Below are 15,259 nucleotides of genomic sequence, written 5' to 3'. Positions count from 1 at the left end.
TCTGATCAAGTCTCAAATCTGAAGGGCTCAGAACGGGGTGATGATCTCGTCTCTCTTTCGTGGAGCGGGCACTGGAATTTCTCTGTATCCCTCACTCTCCTCTTCCTCCTCACTCATCGGAGACTGAAATCCGCTGTCATCTGGCGTGGAATGTATGACTTGTGCAGGTAAGGATTGCTTCTCTGTTTCTGAAGGGATAATAAGGTTGTTAATAACTTCGCTTTGCATCTGACAAGGTGAGACCATAGCACTGCATTGTGTACTGTCACCTTGTTGCGAGGAGCAGTATTCTGGTGTCTCCTCGGGGTGCTGATGTGATATATAATCCAGTGTTAACTCTTGATCACCCCGTGCCACCTCTTGAACATAATGTGCTACAGCCTCCATGGCCACCGCATGAACGTAATTTGCCACGTCTTGATCATCGTGTGCCACGACTTCTGCCTCCCCTTGCCTGGTATCATGTGATTGGTTGTTAGAGTTCAAAACCTCTGAAACTTCTTGGTAGCCCCCAACAGGCTTTTCTGGTTCTTCAGCTGTGCCATGGGGATCTTGTGCATTGCTCTGAAACCCCACTTCATCTGCTGTTCTTGTCTTGGTATAATCTGCTTCATGTTCATGTGTCATCTGTTGAGCTTGTGAGAAAGTCTCTTCATGTGTAGCCCCTTCTCCTTGTGACCGGTGATCATGAACAGGTCTTAGCTCTTCTTGTGTCTGGATAACCTTTTCTTCCACTGGTGCCTTTGATATTTGTTCAACATGGACATCTTTGGCTGGGACTTTCACGTCAAATTCTTTCACCAACATACCTCGGATTTTGGCAACGTCATTGATCTCTGGTTCTTCTGGGATAACCCTATTAGCTGGTGCTTCCTGGCAGGACTCTATTGACTCAACACCTTCATCCTCTTGGATAATTGAAACCACCTGCCTGATTCTACCATACCGGCCTTCAGACGAGGGTTCACTAGGATTAGCATACTGCTCACTCCAGTCAATGGATGGCTCATCCCCTAATAAGTGTAGGTTTGGGTCACTGTTGTTCATCACCATACTGTCCCTGTACAAGTTGTGTTTGCGCTGAACTGCTGCTTCCTTGACCGCTGCAAGAGAGGAGAAACGGGGTTGATAGAGTTAGCAAAATACTTTGAGATGCTGTCTTTACTTGTGGCAAAGCTATCCCTCCTTTTATTATCAAATATTATGGTATTCTTACCCTGCACAATGTCCCTCATCACACTCTGTAACACAACCTCTTCATAAATGTTCTCCACCAGCACAAATCGTGACAGTTCCTCAAATATAAGTTCTTGGAAACGGGGTAGCTCCTGGGGAAAAAAGACTCACAATTTAATAAGATCCAAGAGCATCTATCTTCCTTTGAGGTTAACATCCTGCGTACATCACTGCTCTGGATTTAGAAGATGTCATGAAATATGCTTATGGAATTAAACGTTTTTACAACTGAATTCTGCAAAACCCAGAACTAAAAATAATGAATCATGTAATAATATGCCTTATTCTCAAATGTCATGCACTGGAAAATAAAAAGCTTATGTTTTGTTTAAAACCTTCAGAGGAAAAAATAAAATAGATTTGACAATGTTTATTGGTTCAACATACTAGATAGTGTAATTTATGTGATTCTCACCGATTTACAAGTGGGTGCCAGTTTCTTCAGCAGGAATGGGATGATGATTTGCAGTAATGCTTCTTGGAAAAACTTTTTCCGAACACTGCTACTGTCATAGTCATATTTCTGCAAAGTTTGCAAGATGTCTGTTAGCGTCAGGCGACATTTGATTTAAAAAATAAAAATTTGGGGTAACAGGAAGAAATATGTAAGGATAGGAATGCTTTTCACAAGGGACGAGATTAATCCTCAAGTGGCATTCGCTATCTAGAACACTAATAGGTTTCCCCACTGACTACAGATCAGATCCAGAAGAGCAGATATGATAAAGCAACCATAAACAGCATTTCTTGAGAAGCCAAAATGGCTGAAATGTATTGTGTTTCAGAATTTATAAATGCAGTAAGAAAAGGTTGCTGAGAGGGGCCCAGATTTATCAAACCAGATCATGTAGGATGCTTTTTTCTTTAAATAAAGACTATTTTTGTCAAATATTTAGGGATAATCAGAATAAAAGATAAAGATCAATTATGGATCTTTAAGAAAATGCAGTACTTTGTTAAACTTAATATTCTATATTAATTATATTATTTACACAGGCTGAGTCTCACATGAGTTATCTATTTGTACCTTCAGAACACGTTCTAATATTCGCTGGATATCTCTACAAACGTTCTTTTCTCCTTCAGGCTTGTTGAGTTCCTGATGCACCATCTGCTCAAATGTGAAGACTGCATTGTCTGTTTGCTGGAAAAATAAGAATTTAATATAATATAAATCATACACCCCTTTTTATATCTTAGAAAGTTAAGATATCTATAGAGCATGGAATATATATTTTCAAATCAGTACTTGCAAGCCCAATAAAAGCTTGAAGTTCTTATTACGATGTATTAAGTGTTTACGTGCCACATCCATAAAGTCTGCCATGTCATTGTGCAAGAATCGCTAATTGTGCAATACCAATTTAATATAAAGTTAGTATAACTACCGCAAGAGGGCACCATCATCTCACACTTATCTCTGGGCTTTAAAATGTGTCACATATGAGGCTCTCATACATCTTACAAATAAACTATTGTTCTCCAGTCAATTGCAGAGTTAAAACCAGCAGGCCTATCAAGGGTATCAACAAAGGCTCGGACCTGAAAATGCTTTTGGAACAAGTGAGAACAGGCTGGAGACATTCACACAGCTGTTGATGGGCATTTTCTCACCTCTCTCATGAGGATCTGAGCTCTTTGTTTGAAAACAGATGGACTTCCCACATCAAACCTCTGCTGTAGACCCTCTAGATTTAGCTGATCCATTTTTGCGTAGCAGGGCTGCATCTTCACAGGGTGATAGGCCAACTGCGACACCTTTTCCATGTGCTGTATAAGAAATAAGCATTTAGAACGTTGTCCTCAAACTTTCTCCTTACTGCTCCGCGGTATTCACCAGTAACACTCAAGTATTTCACGTCTGGTGACGAAGAAAACCTATACTGTAGGATATCAATGCAGAAAAAATCTACACCAGACTGGTTAGTCCTGCAGCCTCTAGTGCCTACAGCCTAGCCTAGCCTGGACTGGACTGGACTGGACTGGACTAGAAATCCGCCAAAACCTCACCTCTCCCAGTTTGTCTCGCCCTCCCTCGTTCACCAAGTTCATGTTCATTTCTGTGATTTCTTTGAAGAGAAGATCTCGAACCTCGGAAAAGCCCTGACTGGTTGGCAGCATAAGGGCCTCCAGGATTGATGGAATGTGAGATTGTACATGGTTCCTCACACACAGCTCAGCTTTTGGCAACATGGAAGCTGAGGAAAGAAGAAACTAGCAAGTTATTAAGTCTCAGCCTGATATTCTTTCTCAGGGGCTTCGCCATCTTATTTTCATACATTTGCTTTTGTTATTGTGCATATTTGTAAAATATTACCCCTGAACTGTCATGTAGAGAATGTGAGTCTTTACCCTTAATCTCCATGGCAATCATGCTACAAAAACATCAGAAGCCCCCATCCCATCCGTGCTCTCACCTCGGATCTTGTTGGATACATGTTCCTTGCATGAAATAATTTGGTCCATATCAGTTCGGATCTGACTCTCCATTTCTGCCCTCTTTTCCGTGCATCTCTTCTCCAGCCCTTCATAAAATTGCCGTGCCTGTTCATGCACCATTCTGTACACGGTGTCTGAAATCTGGAAGAACGTGAGAAGGTTTTTTTTTTTTTTTTTTTATTTGCTCCTGTTAAAGCACACAATATCACTCACAGAAAAATGTATGAAGGGACCAAGGGCATACATCAAATAATAAAATAGTTTGACAGCAACATATTGAGACAGTCGTGTACATGGAAAATGGGCTATCGTGGGAACGAAGTTAAAACAATGTAAATTATTCTAGAGCAAGTTATTTGAAAAGTGCCATTAAAGTCAATGGAATACTCCAATCAACAGAAATGTGGTAAAGGAACCACTCTGCAAACTTTGCACCAGGATCACTTTAATACGTTTGGGTTATATTTAAATTGCTACTTTTTCTGGATGGGATAGAGGGTCACACTAAGTGTTATGCCTCAAAGAATATCCAGATGAGCTTTAAGTAGTACATGACATATTTTTGGGTTGTTCTAGCATATAGTCAGGACATTGTTTTTTTCCTTTTCCTTTTAATGTCCTTTCATTACTCCATATTTTCCTGGTGGACCTAAAGCTTATTAAGAAAGCTCAACTGCCTCAGCTGTGTAGATCCGCCTGTATGTTACTCTAATTGGCTAATTAATTTTGATTAACATAACTTGGGGCATCAGAAGGCAGCCCGATGCACCCACATTAACTGTGAATGAATGCAGGACTATGTCACAGAAAGCAGTCCGATGCACCCACTGTAACTGTATGCAGGACTATGTCGCAGAAAGCAGTCCCATGCACCCGCTGTAACGGTGAATGAATGCAGGCCTACGTCGCAGAAAGCAGCCTGATGCACCTGCTGTAACAGTGAATGAACGCAGGACTACGTTGCAGAAAGCAGCCTGATGCACCCGCTGTAACTATGAATGAATACAGGGACTACTTCACAGAAAGCAGCCCAATGCACCCCCTGTAACTGTGAATGAATGCACGAACTACTTCACAGAAAGGGGAAGCAGAACATCCACCTGTGTGCTGCATTTCAGTTATTTCTCTGGTTTGTTTAGCGTGCATTTTCCTGTTTTCACTTCTTTGACTGAAATGATATTTCGATGTCTGATGACTTCTTCTTCGCAGTAGGTGTACAAACTTAACCATGCGTGCATTTATAACGGAAGGGGTGTGTATTCTAAGCAGTGTACTGCTTTACATGGAGCAGCATATAACTAGTAAACAAAAGCAGGGTATATTTTCTATCCTATATATATTATATATATATATATATATATATAATGTATAGCTTTATTGGTACATGTAAACAGAATATATGTGTTATATATATATATATATATATATATATATATATATATATATATACACACACACATATACATATACATACACACACGCACACATATATACATTTTTGGAAATTGGATTCATGTTGGCCAAAGCTGTTAAGGGGCATTAGATTGTTCATTTAACATACTGGAAGATGCAGCGTTGGGGTGCAGTATATTGTGCATAGAAACATTATCAGTCAATATGCAATATATGCATGCAAAACTTGGGGAACAGGCTCTACCAGGCAAATAATGCCATGAATAATCAGAGAAGCAGGATATACCAAGTGATCTGTGTAAACAGACACAGGAGGCAGGAGTTATGTTTTAGAATCATGTCGACTGCCTCTTCTAGCTGTCAGCTGCTACATAACTCCCATCTGACCCGCTTTCCACTGGGCAGTCACAATTTTACCAACAATGAGCATCATGCACCAGTTGGGGAGATCTTCTGATCTCTCCTGACCACCCACTAAGCTATGAAGCGTATTGAGGTCTGTGCTAACACTAAGTATCCGGTTTCTTGTTGCAGCAACGTTCTTTAATAATGAACTATGGGTTATAGTAAATAATACTATTAAAAAAATAGTCAATAATAGTTAAAGAAAGAAAGCAGAGGAACTAGTCCAACTCCTAGAGGGTTGTATTTTCGGATGAGCAAGTCATGCTATAAGACTTCTTATGTAAATATCTGACAGTAAATAAACACAAGGATATATAGAGTGTCAGCGTAATAACAACACTGAATAGGTTCTCATATTACAGGGAGAGAGAGTGAAGCCTGGGAACAGTTCTAGTAAAAGATCTTTCTAGTACAAACATTTAAAGCATTCTCTGGAAAAACAGAATGATGGTTCAAGCCCGTTATGCCTTAGGAATGAATCCTTCACAGCTGGGAGTATGAAGGAGGTAAAGAGAGCTGTGAAAGGAACGGTCCCAAGATGTGAAGTCTGCGTGTGTTCCATTAGAGGGGGCACAGACAGCCACAATGCCCCAGAATGCATGGACTGTAGAGTACTGAAGGTCCACATACATTCATGAAAACAACCTTGAAATGGTCTTAGTCCTCCTTATCTTGCCTCGATAGCTTTATTATATTATACCCATTATGTGGACCTGTAGCTAGCTAGCTAGTAGAGTCGGAATGGTTGGCCATTGCAAGGTACAAGTAGACTCGTAGAACCATACATGAGCTGAAAAGGACATGCTGGAAACGGGTGGAAAAGTCAGTGTTGTTGTCCGTATCAAAACAGAGAAGAGGAAGGGTCTTGCCTGGCTCGGCTCCATCTTGTACATCTCCTCTGTTTACAAGACTGAATTAATCCACAAGTTGGGTTAAACCCAACACCTGCTCATCCAGCTGTACATGGAACTTAACTTTTTGCAGGGTTTTTCTATTATTATGTAATCAAACCATTAACGCAGCCTCTCAGCAGACAATGTGACATGTATTATACTAAAAACCTGGTGAGCCGAGTGTGAGAACTGGGATTTGTCAGCAATAATATGACACGCCAGCATGTAGGGGTAAGCGTGTAGCAATATTACATAAAATGTTCTGCACTTGAAAGAAGAAAGCTTAAAAAGCAATTCTGTGCCAACGATGCTGAGCAATTACCATGGAAACCAGCTTAGCGTTTTAGAGGATTGTTCAATTAAGAGCTTTGCCCCAGACTTGCACTTTATACATAACCCCTGTATGGTGCAAGCCTACATAAAAGATAGCTGATGGGGGAAACAGGGTAATTGCACTAAGGTACCTTGCCTTAAGGGGCATGCATTCTAACACAGAGCAGGCATATCACCAGACCTCACCAGACCATTCATGACCACAAGGGTGCTCAATAGGCAGAAAAAAGAGAGATTTGGCCCTTAGCATATGCTGTGGTGCCAATTAAAACAATAATGTAACATACTTAAGATGAAGGGGTTCTTCAACCAGTGCCCAGATCTGTCAGATAGTCATTAAGCCCATTTTTGTGCCATTGCAGAAGTGTATAAAGTCATCTGCTGATTGTAACAGTATCAGTTTTAGGTGGGGGGACAGCGGGCTGCAGACAGCAGATTCTTTTCAAGTTGCCCATATCAAAGCTCTCTAATTGGAGGGCTCTTGTAAATGGAGTGTTTTCCTTGTGCTTATCACAGCCTGTCCTTTTTTTCAAGAGACGATAAGTGACACAGTTCTTAAACATTGAAATCACATAAGACAACCAGAAGAAATGAAACCCTTCCAGCTGTCAACACGCCAACATCATAAAAAGCTTTAGCCTGCAGAACAAAAATCCTTAACACATCTAAGGAGTCATCTGGACACCATGCGGTCTCGGTCGTTCTGCATCTATTCATAGACAACCTCAGTTTCCTGTGTGTCCACATCCCTCACTGTGACTCACCATAAGCCAAGATCTCTGCTTCTCCTGGGGCTTCCCCCTCAGCTTTGGACAAATGGCGTTTTTGAGATCGGGAATGAGGTCATCCATCACCAGGTTACTGAGGACCTGCGCAGTACACGGGGAGAGAAGAGATATGGGGGCATCATTTCCTGGGACATTTTCTCAAACTGGATGCATTAAATGGGTTTGGGCTCCAGGACAATCAGGGTAAAGGACACATGAAAAATTAATGTTGTGGCGCTGCATTAAAAAATCCCTTCTGGCTAACAAAATGCAATCTTCTTGAAGTGTCCCTCATCAGCGGAGAAGTCTGAGTACACTCAGAAGCACTGACCTGCACTTGGTTTCCGCACAGCATGTCCCAGGTCCCATAGTGATCCCGCGCCTGTCTGTAGAGCCGAACAGAGTCTGTAAATGCTGCCGACTCCACCCGAGGGTCCTCTGGGATACCTGATATGCAGGAAGACACAGTTGTTCATGGACTGTTTGGAATACAACACAAGCTGCCTCCTTCAGATCCTATGCAAAACCACATCAATTGCCCCCCTAATCAAATACTATATTCCCCGGGCTGCCCCCAAAACCAGTCCTTCCTGCTGCAATCACACATTGAGCTCTTAGTCTTTAGCCCCAACTATGAATAATGTCACTAGGATGCTAATGGCACTATGTTTCTGCCTAAAATCAAACCCTGTTTAGGAATTATTCAAATAAAACCAAGCCAGACTTGTACCACTGCTTTGCTACCCCACTTACTTTGTGCCTCAACATTCCTGCCCCATCCTCCCTATGTTGCCATCCCCAATTCCCTCCTATGTTATTACCGCCTTTGCTGCTATTTGCACCACTCTGTGCCCCCACATGCAGTCTGATGTAAGAGGCCAGATGGGAAGGGGAAAGGGCAGCTGGTGGGACCTAGCTGTAGGATGCCTGTTTGGATGTCATAGCAGGTCAATCACTCCCTCAACCAGCAGCCCAGCTCCTACACAGCGCCCCAAACCATCTTTCACATTATTATCATAAAATAATGTTTTGTGTTCTCCCTCATGCTTGCGCAAACACATCTCAGGCACTAAGATGGGTATTAAAAGCCACCGCAGGTGTGACACGCAGGTGTGCTCTACATAAGTGCAATTGTGTGTGTCTGTGTGTAGGCGGAATACTTCTTCTGTCTGAGGAGGGCACGGCAGGACAATAGGGAGAAGGGAAAACACAAAACGGGGAGAGAAGATTATGGGGCAGAGGGATTATAAGTGAAAAATGAACAACAATAGAAACGCAGCATGGAGAAGCACAAAGACAGGAACATTTGAAAACCAGAAGATAAAAACAGTAGTAAAAAGAGCTTTACTTACAGCTACTAAAAAGGACATCACATGGCATTATTTTTTAATTGGTACTTTTTTCTGTGTTTTATTTATTGTACTGCAAGCTTTGGTTGGACACCTGGACTAACATAATAGTGTAATAAAACCTGGTAAACCCCAGAACGCTATAAACATAATTATACTATGCAGATATATCCTCAGAGATGAGTGGAGAGCCAAACATTAATATCTGACCCACCTCATCCACGACTCCAACCTCATGTTTAAAAAAGGTTGGGGGTTGGATGGATGGATTTGGGTGAAGGGAGCAATAGCTTGAGAAAACCCATGGATTTGGTCACTTTTCTCCCCTACACAGTGGGCAATGAAAAAGAAAACTACCCTCTTCTCCCCAAGTGCCCAAACTGCATTTCTCCATAATTGCTAGAGAATACTAAAGCCACTTTATCTTGCTGAAAAACAGAATACTAGGGCGTTACTTCCCATGAGACACATTTGATTAATAAATGTATATAAAGGGAGGACTTGATAACGATTGACTAAGCCCTGCGATAGAGGAGGTAGAGAGGCAGGTGGGTGGCACGCGATAAACGCCAATGGCCAGCTCAAGATTAATAGGTAAAGAACACCTTCTCCAGATAAGCAGATGGAAAGTAGAATAAGATCTTCTGTGGTTGGCACAGGGCCTCAACCTAAATTCTCCAGGGCCTTAAGACATTAAACGCATTATACGCAGGTGCCTACTTCCATCAGCCAATAGCAGTTATATCTGATAACATGGGTATTTAAAGCGCCAGGACCCATGAGCCCAAGATACCATTTTAGGCTTTTGATCCCGGGATGGTAAGAAGGCCATGGATTTGCCATCACATTTTTGCCCTGCCTGAAGGCCTGCTCACTGGTTCCACAATATCTGCCCATTTTTTGTTACCCACACCAATAGCACATTGCTATCTTCCTCTATATTACCCATCCAACATTACCACCCTGCCTCCTATCCCTGTGATAAACATTCCACAGTTACCATCCCTGTCCGTTCTTTGGTCTTTTTTCTATTAGTGTTCCTTTAATTTAACTCCAAGAGCTCACCGGTCCTTCTAGTAGGCTGCCCTAGCACTGTGGCAGACACTGGGACTGTGCCCTATATTCCTACGTGTGCCTGCCCAGTACAAGCGGCAGTAAGCACTGGTGGTAGACTAAATAACTGGTGTGCCTTGGTAATAAATTAAAGGGAAAAGCCATGTTTCCCCTGCTAATACCCAGAAACATTTGGGCATTACTGATGGCTTCAAGAGCCTTATCCCTGCATGATATTTTGCTTATCATTACGCGGTCTCCCTTTAGTAAATACCGTCATTGCAATGGCGCACACAGTCCTGGAATACGGCGCTCCACTTGTCTTGTTCGCGTTCATTCATCACACAGAACTGATAATGCTGGCAGTACGGATGCCACAGGATCACTGGGAACTGAGTTGCGCATTTCATCTGCCCGCTGCCTGCCTTCACCTTCCCACCTGAACATAAAATGGAAAAGAAAAAGGAGCGTTAAGTCACGGGGAGCACAGTAGTGAAAAAAATTAGCCCAAACGGTACATAGGACACACACCTGGTACGCTGGCGTTCAGTAACTCAACATAGTGCTCCAAGGATGTCAGGACCTTGTACCCGGCGCAGTTGATGCCAACCCTTGGCTGCAGGCCACGTTCATATGCCTTAGAGAAGAAGAAAAAACAATGTGTGAGTCACCCTTAAAATAAAAGAGAGTGTTTCTTAGGTAAATGGCTTTGTTAATTTTTTGTATATATTTTTACGGTAGCTCTTCTTGCTCTAGTTTGACCAACAAAAATTCTTTGCCGCCTTGTCTCTGCACAACAAAGCCATACACTCCTGCTGTCCAAGAAGAAGGCATCATAGAGATAATCTAAGGGCCTCATAAATACTGTACATTGTGCAACTTTAAGAGACATCTCTATGGTATTTGCAACCAAACAGACAGAAACACCTCCAACTCTACATAACGCAGGAAGAAGCAGCACCAACGTGATTTAATTGCTAAAATGTATCAGAAAGAGGTGAGGAGGCAGAAATACCTCCCTTTTCAAGCTTCTTGCAGTATACTTACCAGATTGTTATCGTAAAGCATAGGGTTATAATGATGAGGAACGAGGCAGAACCGATTCCTCCATTTCTTGGTATCATCCAGGTATTGGAAAAGGTTCCCTGAAAATATCACCCGATCTTTAAGAGGAACCTGAGAAAAGATTCGTGGGGGGGGGATGAGTAAACTGTGTGTGGATACCACAGCAAAAGATGATGTAATAAAAAAATACACAAAGAGACATAGGGGGCCCTGCCATGTCTATATCCCTTTATATTTACTTGTATCCCCTTGCCCTATCTGTGCTCAGCCGTCTGCACTTTCTTTACCAGGTTTCGACAAAATCCCACCAACTAACCTCACGCTACAAACATCTTTATGATATACGGTAGTTAAGGCATCACCAAAACATCTCCTTCCACGCTCTGCTGCTTACCTTTCGATGCAATAGCTGTGTTTGAGGGCCTCCGTTGCCTTCAATCTCGTAGCGTACGCTACTGAACAGCGCAACTCCATACTGCTCCTCGTAGATTTTCCCAAATTCGGTCAGCAGCTTTCCTGTGCAGTCTAAAACACAAGAGAAACCTGGTGTCAAAGTTCCAGAAGATCCAAAAGTGTAAATTCTTTGCAGACGGTCTACCTACTCTCTTTTCTAAATGAGATGGGGAGAAAGACGACGAACCAAAATCACTACACGATTACTAGCTTAGTACCAAAAAATGTAGTATCCCAAACTACATTACTGAAAAATCTTCAAAATAATATCCAAGATGAGAAATATTCACATTTCTCAAACGGTCCAGTGGTTTTCAAAATTTTTAACGCTCCGTTGGTTAATGTAAAGTTGTTTTGAGTGACAGGTCCTCTTTAAATTGGCAGCGTTGGGTTCTATTTTTGATCTACAACGTTATCTGGTAGCCTAGCAGCAAGTAAGATTCAGTCATTTGGGGAGTAGGTAGGAGGACATCCGATGTGATGAAGAAGCTCCCCCTGAACAGATGGTTGAGAGGGACATGAATCACTGTTACACAAACTGAAAAGTTCTACAGCGAAGGAGGATTATTTGTTTCTCCCCGTATTCCATTACTCATTAATTTGTGGTTCTTGTACAGGCTCAGTTCAGTGACGCTTGATTGTCTACCTCCTTGCTCATGGTCATCATCATTCATTACACAGTTTGAATGCCTTTATAAAATTATAAAGTTCTTTCGGATGTTCTTCTGTTCCAAAGCCATTAGTAATCATATTACACGCTTCTATCCAAGCGTCGCTTTTTACCCTTGGCGTGTTTGTATAACTCATAACCAGAAATCTGCAGGAGAAGGTCTCAGTATTTCTGGCCACAAGTAAAAGGGAAATAAGTCAGAGGGACTTCATTAGAAAAGCAGCGAATGCAAAGATCTCGAAGAACCCTCGGTTAAAGCCAGCCGGAAAGCCACATGTACCGTAACATGCAAATCACTGCAAATTAGTGCAGGTACACGTGCACATTTAACCCCTTATTAGTGCACTGAGAAAGCACACGTTACCGGTCTCCTGTGCTTAAAATATGACTGGGGAAATGCACCCAAAAAGCTGAGTCTTTGGGGACCCGGCTCCACTGTGACATTTCTCAATGTACACCAAAAAAATAAAAATAAAAGATGCAAACAATATCGGATAGACACGTGCACAAAATGGCACCATTACTGGCACCAAGCCATGGCACCCACCACCACCAGGCAGGAAAGCTCTAGGGCTGACTGGAAGCGAACCACATGCATGTCAGGGAGTGGGCAAGGAACGTATACATACAAGGGGGGATCCTTCAGAACCCCCCCTCCCCATTCATTAGCAAGGGGGACGCCACGGAAATGTAAAGGGACCACATGCATTAAAGTGCATAAGATGGCTGGAGCGTCCCTTGAATATTCATCATCCTATTGTTCCTCCCCACCCCTCAGTACACATTTATTAGTTAGATAATAGAAAACAATGCTTATGTTACCTATTGAGCAATGCTTTGTGTATCGCTCAATGTTTCCAGAGAATTCACGTGTTTTCTGTGTATCTTATATGTTTACGCATGTGCCATGTTACACTGAATTTGGCCGGCTGCTTTATGAGAGTTCTTGGAACCGTTTTATTAGTTTGCGGTGTCTGTCTGTGCAGCCGTTGTATATAAACAGATCTGATACCAATTAATTAAGGGGGGGTGATAATAGAGGACTCCAGGGTGTTTTTTCTTAAACATTATCGAGCAAACAAAACTCCATTAAACGTTTAATTATCACAGATAAAAAAACTACTATTTTTGTAATAGAGAATGGTGATTCTATCTGTATGCGGAAGGGCAGTAAAGTGAAACCTCTATGGATCTCGATATTTAGTAAGATTTAACAACTGATTTAAAGAACTACAGACAACAGAAACATCATCATTACAGCCCAAAGAAAATGTCATATGAACAAAATAAAATCCTCATACGCACACATTGGTTGGAACCTTAATAATTGCGAGAAACTGGAAATTATAAAAATGTCAAGTGTTATATGAACGGAAATGACAGCCCGCATTGTACAGCGCGGTGGATTATGATTGTGCTATATAAAACAAAACATAACAACAACAACAACAGGTACAAATAGGGCGACCACGTGTCCCAGATTGCGTTAGTGGCGTCGGCCGGGGGGTTGGATTGAAACACGTTCTTTTTTTCTTTTTTTTTTGGTGCCGAGGGAGCACTGATTGGCACAAAGGAGAGAAAGTGGCGCCAAGCGCTCGCTCGGCGCCCCTCACTCTCCTCCGTGAGTAATTGTGCAATTAAATTGCTGAGTGCATTGTGGGGTACATCGCCTACGTGGCAGCCATCTTTGTAGATTTTATCTGTATACATCATGAAGGCTGCAGCTGAACACTTACTCCTGTATGTTTTCTAGCAAACTGTGTAGGGCCACAAATGTCTCCAATACATTTAGCTAAATACATTCATACGGTGACATATTCTGCCTAGGCCTAAGGCTCAGGTTGGGGGGGGGTGGTCACAAAACAAGGAGCCTCAAACCTCTTCCAAAAATAGTTCTTTAGCCATGTAAAATGTAGCCTTACTGAAAATATAACGTTTTCCATATCAAACACATAGCCGCCTGCACCATGGCAGTCTCAGAGGAGCCTCAAACCTCACGTCAACCTGTGTGCGATTATTGCCCATAACCCTTCAGAAGAATATTTGGACACTTAGTTGTCTAACGCTGATAAGCAAACAATAGACATTGCGAGTGGAATCATCAGGCATACATTTTAATGTATTTATTTTATTGGAAGGGCCCAGACTGGCCGGCTGACACACTAGACAATAGCCAGCTGGCCGACAGAGCCCCAAACGCCCCTTTATGAGAGTATATCATGTAGACTACTATTTAATCTGATGCGATTTTTAACATTGGCCCTCAAAACTAAGCCCGTGTTACCCCGGTTGACCTCAGTCTTTAGACATCCCACACTAGGACTCTGGATTGTATGTGATGTTGTATGCGAGTCCATGATTCTGCCTGTGTCACGTCGGTTGGGTATGATGTCATAGCTCCTCACCTTTTTGCATGTATACGGAAATTCTGGACTGTTGACAGCTATTAGAAAGTAAGAATATAGTTTTCTAAAAGGACTGCCAACTGTTAAAAAGTAAAATTGCTATCCCGCGTAACATACCCGTGTTTGGAATATGGAAGCAAAACACAATTCTCAGGACGGGCATCAAGCCAGAAGTTCTCTGATTTTACATTTAGAAACCACACCTAAAGACCGGAGTGTTTTTTAGACTTTATTTTAAAGATAGAGATTCTTCTCTTTGTTTCTCAAGTCAATGACTATGCCATTATTCATCGTCTTCGGTTGCACAATTGCCGAGAACTGACAGTCATCACCGCTTTGTTATGCACACAACATACAGGCCATACTATGTTAGTCATTCCAAAAATTCTCTCGCTTTTCACACCAAGCAACAGCGCACCCTGCCCAGGTTACGAATGCCGTAAGAATCTTAAAGTTGCCCTGACACCCAAAAATTATGGCTGCTTAGCGACAGGCATAACATATTGAGGCGATCTTATTAAAAGAAACAATACACCATCATGTACACTTTAATGCACATGATCGCTAAGAGGTCCCTTCAACATTTCCTTTCCCCACCAACCTGCTATTTTCTGTGCAGGATACGTGCTGCCTATGGCCACGTGGTATACTCGCCAACACTCAGTGCCACCACTTAGTGCCACCACTCAACGAGGGTTCTGTGCCCATATGCAAAATCAGCTCTGCACCTTCCAGGGGGTGCTGCTCTGCAGCTGCACACTCTCATTTAGTTAGGCAA

General features: G+C 42.2%; 1 protein-coding gene across 1 annotated transcript; it reads right to left on the bottom strand.

The window, feature by feature from the left end:
• Positions 1 to 27: 27 nt before the first annotated feature.
• LOC149284909 (protein Niban 2-like) lies at positions 28 to 14,491 on the bottom strand. Its single transcript, XM_089496051.1, has 14 exons — positions 14,482 to 14,491; positions 11,348 to 11,478; positions 10,936 to 11,064; positions 10,420 to 10,525; positions 10,163 to 10,327; positions 7,818 to 7,933; positions 7,484 to 7,588; positions 3,654 to 3,816; positions 3,247 to 3,434; positions 2,851 to 3,006; positions 2,264 to 2,380; positions 1,652 to 1,759; positions 1,217 to 1,328; positions 28 to 1,103 (listed from the first exon to the last, which is right to left on the bottom strand). Exons 1-14 carry the CDS (start codon positions 14,489 to 14,491, stop codon positions 28 to 30), a joined length of 2,682 nt encoding a protein of 893 aa, XP_089352177.1.
• Between the last annotated feature and the right edge of the window lie 768 nt (positions 14,492 to 15,259).

This window comes from Sceloporus occidentalis, unplaced genomic scaffold (assembly GCF_023333645.1).
Source record: "Sceloporus occidentalis isolate IW3139 unplaced genomic scaffold, rSceOcc1.0.p SCAF_87, whole genome shotgun sequence".
NCBI lineage: Eukaryota > Metazoa > Chordata > Lepidosauria > Squamata > Phrynosomatidae > Sceloporus > Sceloporus occidentalis.
The sequence above is the reverse complement of the archived record's forward strand: the minus strand, read 5'-3'. Positions and strand labels throughout refer to the sequence as shown.